The following is a 13,767-nucleotide window of genomic DNA, read 5'->3' as shown; positions in this document are numbered from 1 at the left end:
AACATTTAATATCTAAACATTTAGGAAACTGTAATCACGTTCTCTAAAGCCTAAAGGATTATTTTATCTTTAAATTCTCTTATCTTGCCAACTTCGTTATATCCTAATAAATAATTGACTTGTATAAAATACAAAACTGACACTTGAGAAGACATTCACACACAGATCATCATCAGAAAGACTCCAGAGAAGTTTGCCACATTTCCTGGAATCTCAAGGGAAAGGCAAACTTTCATCGGTTTCATTAGAGCACTGAAACTGTTGCCATGACAACTTATTCCCAAGACATATAATGTAAAAAGCAGCATCTCGCCTGCCAAGGACATAAAAATATCTGGTGCCTTTGGGAACCCAACACAAACATCTGCCAGATGAGAACATAATAACAATTATGTTTCTCTTTACTTTTTCTCCGTCTTTCATTTTCACACACGTGCAGAGAACAGTAAACAAAAAGAATCCTTGATACATGTTTATTGTGATGCTGTTCATTCAGATGTATGACTCACTTTTTGATTAATTCAAATGTGCTGAGTAGCTGATTCACTGAATGAAAATGCTCTCTTGCTGATTCAGAAATTATGTGCTGAACATGCAAAGCACTTCACCACAGAATGATAATATCTACAAATAATGTCAGACGTTTTGGTGGTCCTGAATGTCCACCTTATTTGCATTCACTTGAATGTAATATAACTTATCATTATTTCCTTTAATACATCCAAGCATATTATCTCAACTCTGTTTATGCTTTAAAAATTGTAAGTGGATCCTGATGAAAGGCAAAAAAAATCCACACCCAGGCACTCACAACGTTATGAAGGTAGAAAAAGATTTTTTGCCTTTCATCAGGATCCACTTACAATTTTTGGAATATTGTTTCCTTTTTGGAGCACCCATGATTGTGAGTACCAGATGCGCCCCTAAGTGATGTTTATGACCTATTTTGTCATGTAAATATTATGCCTCCTGACCTGTTAAAAATCATGAATATATTTTCTAATAATATTAAAGCATGTTTTCATCATTCAGCTTATCAGCTTACAACAGTTTCACTGCCTGAGTTTTTTTTTTTCAATTTATGTCTTATTGTATCTAATGGTGGCATACATTTTGTAAGCTATGTTGTACTCCCACAATACTAATAGCACACTAAATCAAATGCTCTGGCTCTGTATTTGAAGGGTCTGATACTTGCTAATTACAACATCAAGTTCATTTTATTTATAGATCCTTGGCATAAATCTTCTAACGTTTATACACTGACATTCCTTTACTGATTTATCAGTGTTTAGTAGCCTGGAGTGCAGAAGTCAGATCTTGGCAGTGGCCCTGGCCCATTTCACTCCGATTAACCAGGCATAAAACAACCAAGGCAATCTCACGTTTGTCCAAAGCAACCTTGTTTTTCAATTTGTTATCTTGTACTGCCCATAAAACAGACATAATTACACTATTATATGAATGTTTTCCATTAAAAAAGGAAATAAATCCCTGACATCTACAGTAATTGCTGTCACCCAGACCTCCTGATGAGAAGGACAGAACCGTGATGTTATCGGATTTGCGTGCCTTATCTCAAATCAGCATGTGTACATATATAAAAAAGGCCTTTGGTTCGTAATATATTCTCTTTAATGTTCTGCGTGTGATTAACTTGTGCACGCGCGCGGCAGGGAAGGGAGCACGCGGCGCGTGGCACAGCAGTCAGAGATGCTGTCGATCAATGCTTTACAAGACGCACATGCTTTTCCCGGGGTAAACTAATGCAAATAGTCTCTTGGGCTTAAAAGTAAGATTGAATATTGGAACACATTCAAATATACAGGCTACCAGTTGCTAATTGTTTGTTTCATTGTGCATTGTAGATTGTTTATCGTGACTTTATTGAGTGTTTCAATAAACACCAGCTTCTCTGGATATTGATACGTCGTACTCAAATTGTAGGTGCTTAAATATATGATAAACATAAAGAATAGTAAGACCATTGTCAGTCCCACTCACCCTTGCATATTTAGAGGAATATGGGTCTTCAAAGAGTGCCCAAACACGGCGCTGCCAACGTTGACACAGCCCCACAGCTTTGGCATCAGGGGAGTCCCCCAAGGCAAGCCGTTTGGTCATCTCAAGTTCATCATCTCCATCCCCTGAATCACCCAAACCATCTCCCTCCGTGTCGTCGTTGCCCATTTCAACTGGTCCCCCACCGAAACTGTCCAGCGCCTCTTCTGCCTCCCGGTGCTGTCTGTACGTCATCCAGCAACAAGGCTCCACATCAGTCTCATCAATTCCCCAAAATGCCAACTCCTCCTCATAAAGAGGGCCACAGACATCAGCAGGGCAATGCAATTTGCCAGTCCTATAATAATTAAGGATGTGTGCAAAGACTCCAGGGTGTCGGTCGAAGAAAAACTCGTCAATCTGGGCGTCATAATCAAAGTGACTGTGGGCATCGGGTTCGGCGAGCCAGGCTAAACGAGTGCCGGGGAGAGTGCGCAGGGTGCTGCGGTAGGTCTGGTGTCGAACCCCTCCCACGTTAATCACAACGCGGTCTTTCTCGTCACCCTGGCCCATCTCGTCGCTTAGGCATGTCTCGAGCACGGGCCAAGCATCACAACGCTGAATAAACCTGAGGACACATGTGCGCAATTGTCAGGTAACGAAAAAAAGAGAATTGCTTTCGCGCAAAAAAGCGTTTTAAATGGACAGAGCGAGTGCGAGAAATCTGTGCATGAGCTTTTGATGTTGCGCTCGGGTCAAAGGGGGATTGTCTTCAGGTGCCAAGAGATAAGATGATGACAAAGATGATCAGAAGTTACTCCTCTTGAACAAACGAGATGTATGCTGATTTTGTCATTAATATATAACCAATCCCATGACATTCAGCAGAGGTATCTGTTGAGTTGTGGTGCACCGCTTGTAATGTGTGTGGTTCTGAACGGACAGCTCCGGATCGCACTTTCCCTGGTTTTTCTCACTCTCGCATTGTCTCCAAAACGAGACAAATGCCCCAATTTCCAATAGACGCCTCCTCGAATCCAGCAAAGCGACAACAGAGGGATCGCGGCTAAACTGTCGTCACATGTTAAACGTTTTGTCGATTAGACGTCGGTCGTTTTTTAAAGCATGTCGAGATCAGAAGCCTTCTGTGGGCAAATACAACAGCCACCACATTTAGAAAATGCTTTACCTTTACCACACCATATGCATAGCCTAGTACTTATAAATGAGTCGCCAGCTTTGAAGTGGGAGAGGACGGATCCTTTGAAAATCTTCTTTAGTCACAATAATGTCCAATTTGGTAAGGTCCTCAGTTGTTGTTCGAAATATTTGACCGGATTTCTCATTAAACGACGTCAATATTTTCAATCTCTCTCAGTCTGTGCCTGTTTCTCTCCTGACGATGTGAGTAGAGAGCGGTTCGTCACTCCTGCGGAGAGACAACACTAGCCTCCTTTAGATCCCACTGACGCGCATGCGCAATTGCTGAGTGGCTCAGTAGAAGCGTGAAAGAGATTAGTTATTGGGATGGTTTCAAATTGTGGAGAGCTCTGCTAAACACAACATGAGTGTAGTTTTAGCACAGCTATGGCAAGACTGCCCAAACTAAAAAAAAATGCTTAATATTTTTAAGTTTAATCAAATTGGCTGTTTGTTTCAACTTTCTATTCAAAATAGTGATGAGTTCTAAAACAAGTTGAATTCTTAAAACTTAATCAGATAAAATAAAATAACGACCATTGATATGACTTATTAAACACTTTACAGTGATTTGCACAATGATGTGTTTTATCCTATGGGTCTCTCAATTAAATAGTTTCCACAATAATTGTTGTGTACATATTGCACAACCTCAAATGAACAAAATGAAAATCTAGAGAATTAACATTATATAAAATGTGAGTTTATGTGTGTGTGTGTGTTAAATATCGTATTATATATATATATAAACAACCTGAATGGAAGCAAATATTAGATATCAGTCTTTGTAACATTTGCATGTAATATTTGTAAATGGTAAATTTAACTTTATTATTCTTTATTTAACATTAATTCTTAAGATCCATCCATCCCACTCATATTTTCATGTGGTAACATTGCTTTATTCAGGTCAATGTTTGGGTCAGTTTCATATTATTTGGTATGACTTTTTTAAAGGCCTGTTTTGAGTTCACACGTTCCCTGTTCCTGGAAAAAACTTAAAGGCAAATTGTATGTTCTTTATTATAACAATAGAGGTTTAAATAATAAATGTTCCTAAAAGGGTCTTTGTCTTTCTCTAGAGAACCTTGAACAAAGGTTTTTTTTTCAGATTTTACAAGGGAACGAAAGAAATGGTTATATGAGAACCGTTTACTGAAAGGTTCTTTGGAGAACCAAAATGGTCCTTCTGTGATAGGGAAGAACCATTTTATCACCTTTATTTTTAAGAGTGTTGTTTCAGGAAACACATAATGGGATTTGTGACAAATTATCTTGCTCTGTTAAGGAGGTAAAGCAATTAAGCTTGAAAGAAAGGATAATGTCCACTCATGGGGTCTTGTATCATATTCCCCTGTGTATCACTGACGGTCAGAAACCCATTAATACTGATGGGATGTGGGTTAAGAATGGGAGCAAAATGTTGCAACAAGCTCATCATTACTCATCTGCTGCTTGTCAACGAAACTGAACATTAAGAATCTTACAGTACCTAAAAAAGCACGTTGCTAAATCAAACCTAATGAATAAAAAAAGATTTCCATGAGTTCCACTATAAAAGTCCTCTAAAAATGTATTTTTATTGCAAGCACACATGGATGATTTTAGGTAGATTGGGACACTTTTTGACTGTCAAAAGTGTTCAAATGTACCTAAATTAACTATGTTGTATAGATCTACAACTGCATTTACTTTACATGGCAGCATGAAGTAAACATTAGTGACATCTAATGGGGAAACAGTGGCTCGACGGCTCAGGGACTATCATACTAAAAGTATTTAAAATTATACATTTATTGATGGATTTTATAGGTAGGCCTATTTATAAATATTTTTATTATTGTGAATGTAGTGTCCACACTCTTTATACTTTTGAAATTCGTTTAGTTATTTACAGTAAAACATCACGCATCTTTGACTTGGCTCACAGCTCCTCCTGCTGTATAGTTTGAGTTTTTCACTTTATTCACTGCATGATACAGTATTTATTAGCCTACTAGTGTTTAATGTTCACGATTATCGGCACCACTATTGTGTAACTTTTTAAATAACTGTGTTATAAACATAATGAAAAACTATATAATTTATGGACAGCTAGATACCACAAAGGCTATAATATTTGTAAGGCAAAATTGTGCTAAAACACAATAAACCTAGGCCAGTGGTTCCCAAACCTTTTCAGCGTGCGGCCCCCCTTGTGTACGGTGCATTCGCGGCCCCTCAAAGAAAATTTGTGACAAAAAACTGTTCTAAAACTCAACATTTTAATAAAAAAAAAAACATTAAATTATACAAAAAAGTAGTGCTTTTGGTTAGAAGCCTTATTTTTTGAGGTTTAATTACACAGAATTCATGATAAATTAATGTATTTCATAAAATGTCATAAAACTGGGTCCCCCCTGGGGGCGCCGGCCCCCAGTTTGAAAACCACTGACCTAGGCTATAACAAAACTGAATTAGCTTAGTCTATTACACATGCATGTAGCCTATGTGCTATAGCTCTCACAAAAAGAACACATTGTTTATTAATGATTTTATGCTTTTGTTAATAGTTTACAGGTTTTCTGGTATAACAAATTATAAATGTATAAATAATTTTAGCAAGCTGTGTCTATAGAAACTCCTAGTGTGAGGAACTCTTGTCTTAAGTAATTCGAATTTTATTATTTGTTATACCAGAAAGCACAAATTAATTAGGGGGAATAAATGTTTGATCAGAGAAACTAAATAAAAATCATAAATTTACTGCCAAAGATCTGCAAGATGGCCCGAATGAGGGAGGAACAAACATTTTAATACAGGGATACTAAGCATGGCCTTCATGTATGCTTAGGACATCTTGCCAAATGCCGCTCTTGACCAGGAAGAAATACTTGAACCTGTTAAAATTCATTTTGGATAGACCTGCTGAGTTCTGGAAAATGTTTTGCAAAGAAATTTGACCAAACTGAAACTATCTGGACCTATTGATCAGCCTTATGTCTGCTGGGAATAAAGGCAAAGCTTATGAGCAGAACATCATCATGTCTAGAGTCAAATATGGAGTTGGTCAAGTCTTGTTCATGAGGGGGCTTTGCTGTTGCAGGTAGTGGAAATTTTGACTGTATGTTTTAGGGTTGGTCTTAAAGGCTCTTGATGTCATCAGTAGTAGACTACATTTCTAAAAACCTTTAAAACTTTACCTCCAAGCCCTCTTTTAAATTGAACCACTAGGTGGAGACATACACTCATTTCTGAATGAAAAACAAGTACCCTGTAAACATAAATGTAATTTACAACCTGCCATTGCTTATACTTTCAGCAATACCTGCAGGTCAATAATATAGTAAAATGTATAGTTAATTAAAGTCCATTACGATTTTAGTTATTTATTTATATTTTATTTTATTATTAATTATTTACATTTAGATGCAACACCAAAAAGCAATATCATATTATAAAAGAGAGTATTGCTTTAACTGAAAGGTGTTGAATTGCAACCAAGAAAAACAATAATCAAAAATTGTGTATGAACGTTGAATTATATAATATTAAGCGTTGATTTATTATACAACTATATGTAAAGTAGAGGATGTTGAACAAAATGTTCTGTAATCCCCTTTCTCTTATTTATTTGACTTTATTTATGCCCTTTTATTAGTCTTAATGGGCTAGAATGTAGGGGACTTGAAGGGGGAGGAAACTGGGCGTTGCCCGTTTTTACGTCGACTCTAGGCAGCAAGCAGACGATCACGCGCATACACAGATTTGAGATTCTGCGCGACCACTGCATTACGAGCTTCATCGAGACACTTCTTCATTAACGGCTCTAAACCTCCTTCAGAAAACGACACCATGGGCGTGGAAGGCTGCACGAAATGCATCAAATACATGCTTTTCTTCTTTAATTTCATTTTCTGGGTAAGTAGCCATTCATTTTGTGCGAGGGTTTTGTGTCTGGCCTGAGAGACCGCCATTAGTTTGATGTATTAAGAAAACTGTTTATCCTTCATGTTTTCATATTTGCCGTTAACTGACATTTAAATCGATTTTAATAACGTAAGGCCGAGGCGATCATATTAAGTTATAGTTAAGCAAAAAAACAAAGCCTACTAAAATTACGTTTTATATACATATGCTTTCTATATAGAAGAGACGTGTCTAAAGTAAGTTAACGTTAAAGTCGTTGAGAAAATGAACAAACATAAAGAGAATATGCAGTAAACAAAGAGCTTGTAAAAAATAACGGACACGGGGCGGAGACCTCAGCCCTCGCCTATTAAAAACGTCCCGACGCAGACTTTGCTTGTGTAAATAAATATACCTGCCAATCTTACTATTTTCTGCCTTCTTTTCTTTTTTAAATGTGCTACCAAAACATAACTACACTAGCTAATGCGCTCTTTCCTGTTGCACAAAGAGGCAATAAAATAGCAAAGTAATTAAATTGGTCCCTCCCACTCAGTAGTTGGGAAAAGAATGGACGTTAATGGAAAATACATTTTCCACACAAATTAGTTACACAACTACTTCTGTGAAGAGCTGTGTAACAGCCACAACACATAAACTATGACTGTTTGGTTTAGGCAGTTATATTAAATAATAGCTTTGATTTCATCAAAAGTTCATTTTGATTATATGGTAACATAAAGCATTGTTTACGTTTTTAAAATGTTTCACAGTGTAATAGTATTACTGAGTTGAACCAAATAGCCTTCAGTAGTATTAACCATGACTGATAATAAAAACAAACACATGTACAGCTGAGCTGGGAGTACATTTTAGTGAGAAGAAAGACTTCCAATGCAAAATGAAGATGTTTTCCATCTTTTATCCAAGGAGTAACCTATATCTATGGTTTAAAAATCGAAGTCAAAGTAGAAGTGAAGTATCGTGTTTGTGACAATTGCATGAGAAAGTGGAAAAGGATGTTAAGTACTAAAACATTTCTTCCTTTTTCCCCAGAAAGTTCCATCATGAACAATATGACTGGCAAATAGTATCATACAGTTGTCGTGTGAAGCACAAGTCATATTTTAAGGCATATTGAAAACCAAGACTAATCCCTGCTAAAAAAAAACAATAAAACAATTACAAAAAATAAACCATTAGCTTTTACCATTAAAACCACTACACTATAGTGTGTTTTGGGCCATTTTCCACAATACAATTCCCAATAAAACCAATAGAATTTCTGTGATGGTGTCTACTGTTTTTTTTAGCAGGGATACTTTGTCTGAAACTACCAGCTTCCATACTGTATCTACCCAGTCTCACGGAGTTGTGTACCTGGTCACGTAGGTTTTTGATTCTTTTCGTGATACTGTGACGAATTTCCGCGGTTTTTCGTGATCATATCTCAAATTTCTGTTTATGTGGCATTGTTACGTATTGGTTACTCAACTGCTTTTTCCTATTTTCAAACCATTTTCAAATTTGTGACAGTATCACGAAAAAGAATCAAAAAAATACGTGACTATAGGTACGTAATTTTGTGTGACTGGCTGACTATATATACAAGTCAACATTTGAAGTGGATCAAAACCTTTCATAAAAGTTGTCTTAAAACCAATGCCCAATACCCGTTGTTGTCTTAGGACAACTTTAACTTTTTGATCCACTTCAAATGTTGACTAGTATACATAGTATGGAAGTTGGCTGTTTATATATGATTTAAATATATATAAATGGTTTATATATAATTTTATTACTAAGGTAATGTTTTTTTCTGAACTTAGCCATGACATGCCTGGCATTCTACTACTGCCCTTTACTGGACTGTGGGACAAAAATAGAAACCTTACAGCACTGCTAGTAAGAGATTAGAGATAAACAAGAGTGTGCTTGGATTATAAGACCCTTATATGGGATGACAAAAGTGTGTTTGTGTGTGTAGCATTGATGTTAATTTCTTCATACTGCAAAATGTCGTTATCAACCGGGTGCAAGCTCTCCCTCCTGCTTGTGTAATTTGTGTTGCAACATACTTATAAATTAGAAAAATTATTTAATGGCTTGCTTCCCATCTTACACAAATTAATTTTAAGGATATTGTATCACACATTGCTTTTATATACTGTACAAAAAGTAGTACTGACATAAAAAATAAATATGTACTAAGTAAATATGTACGGATAGTTTGTAGCAGTGGATGAACATTTCACTGTTTAGTCTTAAGCATTTTGAGTAAGTGTGTTCTCTGATAACACTCATTACTTATTTTAAGACTTGAGTTATTATTAAATACAGAATGATTTCTTGTGTCAGAATGACATTTGTGTATGTGTTCATAAACCTCATCATGACCTTGTTAGGAACGCTATCCTTCGGGAAGGTAATTTTCAAAATATTGAAGTACTCTTTTACTGAAATAAGCCAAACCACTTGTTTTTACAAAATAATTCAGCCAGGTCACAAATATTTATCATACTGAGACCGGAAGGACATAAAGATTTTTTCAGATGTTCCCTAAAAGACAGAAAGCACAAACTGCAGCTGGTACAGAGTTCATTGGCCATGGTTTTAATCAGTAGTTTGAAATAGCAAACCTAGTTCATTTCAGTCATATAGTAAGTGGTAAAAAGTATTTAACTTGAGTTTGTCATGTCCTAGTTGTCTTGTCGCTGTTACATTTTGCAAATGTTGCAACAAATATTTCCTGTGTCTAGGTCTTGTCCAATACGTGTTGCATTCTGCACAATAAAATTAATTTAAACATAATTTTGCCATAAAATTTAGTTTATATAGTTTATTTATTTTGTTAAATTGTATCATCTTAATGACACTGCTTTGTGTTGCATATCAATTAAAAATGTAGCCTTTAGTTGCCAAACATTTTGTGATTTTCAACTCCTTCATACTAGTCATAATGTTGTGTAAATATAAATGGTGCTTCCTGTTTTCTCCAATATCGATTCTTTTAAAGCTTGGAAACTTTTAAAACTAAGGGTACATTTACACAACACTGATGTACTCAAAAAATGGAGTTTCCCTTTGTGTTTTTTGATTCCGTTCACACGGATCCACGACAACGACTAAAATGCTATATTATGCATGTAGGCTATTAGTTGCCGATGTCTGAACACGCAATGACTTTTCACAAAATGGCATTTTTTTGGGATGAGATGATAATGTCATTTTTAAAAACCTGCACTTTTTTGCGTTTTCATCCAGATTACACAAATGGAAATGTCAGTTTTTAACTATTAAAGGGGACATGTCATAAAAATCTGACTTTTTTCATGTTTAAGTGCTATAATTGGGTTCCCAATGCTTTAATCAACCTAGAAAAGGTGAAAAAGAGCAACACAGTAATGTAATTTTAGTAAACTATTCTCTGCAAGCATGTGAAAAAATAGCTCATTGAAATTTGTCTACCCTTGTGATGTCAGAGGGGGATAATACCGCCCCTTAATCTGCACTATGCAACCCCGGAACTGCCATTTATTTCAGAGATCAGCTCATTTACATTTTAAAGAAAACACCCCAAAAGGGCACATTTTTGCTCACACTTATAAAGTGGTAGCCTGGGTTTCCCCATGCTGCCTTGCGTGCAAATTTATTCACGCTGCAAGTCTAGCATGGAAACTATGGACCTATTTTGCCCCTGAAATAGGGAACCCATCACAGAAGGGGGCAGCAAGAGGATGACGACGTCTATGCGACACACCGATTGGCTATGAGCTACGTACAGATGCATTTGATAGACATTTGTAGCACCCAATAAATGGCATAGGGAACCAATCACAGAACAGGGAGGGGGCAGTAAGACGATGATGACGTCTATGCGACACACCGAATGGCTATGAGCTACTTACAGACGCATTTGATAGACATTCGTAGCGCCCAATAAACAGCTCTGGGCATTCGTAAACCACGCCTCAAATACGAGAAAATGAACATGTGGTTCCCAGACCACGTCTCATTCTCTATGAGACTGGTCTGGTGTCAGCCAGGCTAACAAAGTGGCAATTTTAGCATGTTATAACAAATTATCTATGGGGTATATTGAGCTAGAACTTCACATACATACTCTTGGGACACCAAAGATTTATTTTACATCTTAAAAAAGTATTGTGAAATGTCCCCTTTAAAAACAGTGAAAGATCAAAGAACCCACCAGCAGTATTATCCAGGTTATAACCTCCCCCAGACATTAGGGCAGTTGTCAGGGGGAACAACCAGGAACACTGTCCCTGGCCATGTGATGAGAAAGCAGTCCACTAATTTCTTTAATGTCATAACCTACTCATTGGTCCTGGGGGAGAGGGAGGCCAAAAGGTAAAATTTGTTCCAGGCAATGTTAATTTTAGAGTTGACTCACGCTTCAACTGTAAACTGTTTTCAAGGGGAATCTCCTTTTACCCGGATATTCCTGAAGGCAAGTGAGAGAATGTAATGTAAAACTGCACTCTGCCGAGGACAAGTTGTTTAAAGTGACATAGCTTCTCCATGCTACATCATTTGAGAACCTCTCCCTTTGGCCGGCCTTATATTTACTCAGTTGCTAAGCAGCAGGCTGTCTGAGCTCTGGAATGAGCCTATCTGGCCTTTGGAGAGACTGAGAAAGACAGAAAGAGATGTGGAGAAAACTTCTTTGTAGAGATGGTTTTCACACTTTGTGTTTGATTGGTGTGGAAGAAATCTAAATATATATTTATGTTGTGATCCTAATCAGTATGAGAAGGGTAGAGGCAGTAAAGACCAGTAAACATTTTAGAGAGAAGAGGAAGTGACCAATGTTTTACTTATGTATGGTGTGTAGGGGGTTGTGTTGTGAACTGCAATGACACATGTGTCTTTCGGTTTGACCTGGTGTGAATAACATTAGCGATGCAGCTGTTTGCAGATGTAGAAGTGATGTGTATATGTGGTGGCGGTTTGTGGAGTTGTAGAATCTACAATGAAAAGGGGAAAAAAGTAGAAAGAGAGTAAAGGAAAGAAGTTGGAAACTATTGTTTTCCCAACAAGAGAAGAGCGGTCTGCCCATCCCAGCACTCCTGATTATGTTGCTCTGCCTCACATTTCCCGTTACTCTCGCCTATGTTGTGTAGTTCAGTCTCCTTTTTTCTAACAGAACCCACAAGGTTTTGGCTTTATCTCCACATAGCATACGCATTCCTGAAGAGATCCAGCTGCTCTCACAGGACCCAGCTCTTGTCTGACTTGACAGTGATTTAGCTGTAAAAAAGCCATGTAAACAAAGCCAAATGAACCCCTTTCTGCTTGTCACGCACTCGCCCAACCCCCACGCCCAAAACTTTCCCACTTTTTATCCCCTCACCCGTACAATGCCGCATATTGTAGCATTGCTTTAAAAGTCTTCTCAACTGCCTACACCCATTTTCCTTTTCTCTTTTTTCTGTCCCCACCCTCCCTCTAGCCACAAGAGTCTTACGAACACCCTCATTCGTGAATATGCCATGTGTTTATTGGCCTTACTCAACTGAATGCTCATCAGTGTGAGCCATATGAAGAGAAAACAGGGCTGAACCATGCTAGATGTGTGCCGCTGTGGAGTACAGTGATGTTTTGATATTCTTAACCCTCTGCACTGTGGGGCTCTAGATGGGGTCTGTAACAAGATCCAATTCTTCCCTCCCCCTGACCCCTTTCTTTTTGTTAAAAGGAAAATAAGTAGACTACGGAACTATGAGACAGGAATGCTCACAAAAATGTACTCACACACCACATTAAGAATGTAGAGGAAAATAAAATGTATGTAATGCATATCGATTAGATAAAGAAAATCTATCTAAAAGTCTGCAAGTTACTAGCTTCTCTTAAGGTTTAACAATAAAAGGACCAAAATGTTTTGTGCTCTCCTGATTTCTCTACCTCTTTTTCTGGCTGGCTGGTTGTGTCATTCTGGGAGTTTCGCTCTGGCTGCGTCATGACACTAAGACAAGCACTCTTCTGGGTCTAAAGCTTGAGGACACACAAGCACCCACCACTTTCTACATAAGTAAGAGAATACCTCATCTCTCTCTCTCTCTCTCTCTCTCTCTCTCTCTTTCATCCATGTCTAAGATCATGGTCTAATAGTCAAACAAAGGGGCATGACACAAATCTAACATTTTAGATACTTTACACAGCATATCTTCTTCATCGTTTATCACAATACTTCCATAATATTTGTTTTGAGTAACCAATGGTCAATGGTCAGCTGTGTGCTACCCAAAACTGAAATATTAAACACAAATGCCACACATTAACTACCATCATACTCCAGGGTTTCCCGCAGCACTTTGCAGTTCGGGCGGCCCGCCTCAGCTGGGAAACCCTACCTCCTTAACTAGGTCTTCCCCTTTTGCTGCACAAAAGGCCGTCAAGCGCATCTCGGAAAATAGCGCGAACGCACTTCACACTGCGAGCATGCACACGCGCCACACGGCCAAATGAGAGAAAGACGTGGTCCATCACTGTCTGGAGGATAACTAGTAGCCAGTTGATAAAACATCTTGGAGAATAGCGCGGACACTATTCATTTATTTATTTTTAAATAAAAAAATGTAATCTTTATCATGACTCCCCTTTGATTACCACGCCCCCGGCCACAAACCACCTTAACTAACAAATTTTCTGCGG

The 13,767-nt window shown here is 37.7% G+C and overlaps 2 protein-coding genes across 5 annotated transcripts in view; one reads left to right on the top strand and one right to left on the bottom strand.

The window, feature by feature from the left end:
• The window catches only part of kcnc1a (potassium voltage-gated channel, Shaw-related subfamily, member 1a), a 35,282-nt gene extending 31,813 nt beyond the window's left edge, over positions 1 to 3,469 (bottom strand). For all 4 annotated transcript variants that reach the window (XM_055203954.2, XM_055203952.2, XM_055203955.2 and 1 more), the window contains exon 1: positions 2,005 to 3,469. In XM_055203954.2, the coding sequence (XP_055059929.1) occupies positions 2,005 to 2,574 (570 nt within the window). In that variant the 5' untranslated portion in view covers positions 2,575 to 3,469. The remainder of the gene's footprint in view (positions 1 to 2,004) is intronic.
• Positions 3,470 to 6,904: 3,435 nt separating this feature from the next.
• The window catches only part of cd81a (CD81 molecule a), a 29,612-nt gene continuing 22,749 nt past the window's right edge, over positions 6,905 to 13,767 (top strand). Inside the window, exons 1-2 of the mRNA XM_073858977.1 lie at positions 6,905 to 7,101; positions 13,030 to 13,144. Coding sequence (XP_073715078.1) covers positions 7,036 to 7,101; positions 13,030 to 13,144 — 181 coding nt within the window. The 5' untranslated portion in view covers positions 6,905 to 7,035. The remainder of the gene's footprint in view (positions 7,102 to 13,029; positions 13,145 to 13,767) is intronic.

This window comes from Misgurnus anguillicaudatus, chromosome 21 (genome assembly GCF_027580225.2).
Source record: "Misgurnus anguillicaudatus chromosome 21, ASM2758022v2, whole genome shotgun sequence".
NCBI classification, from domain to species: domain Eukaryota; kingdom Metazoa; phylum Chordata; class Actinopteri; order Cypriniformes; family Cobitidae; genus Misgurnus; species Misgurnus anguillicaudatus.
The sequence above is the reverse complement of the archived record's forward strand: the minus strand, read 5'-3'. Positions and strand labels throughout refer to the sequence as shown.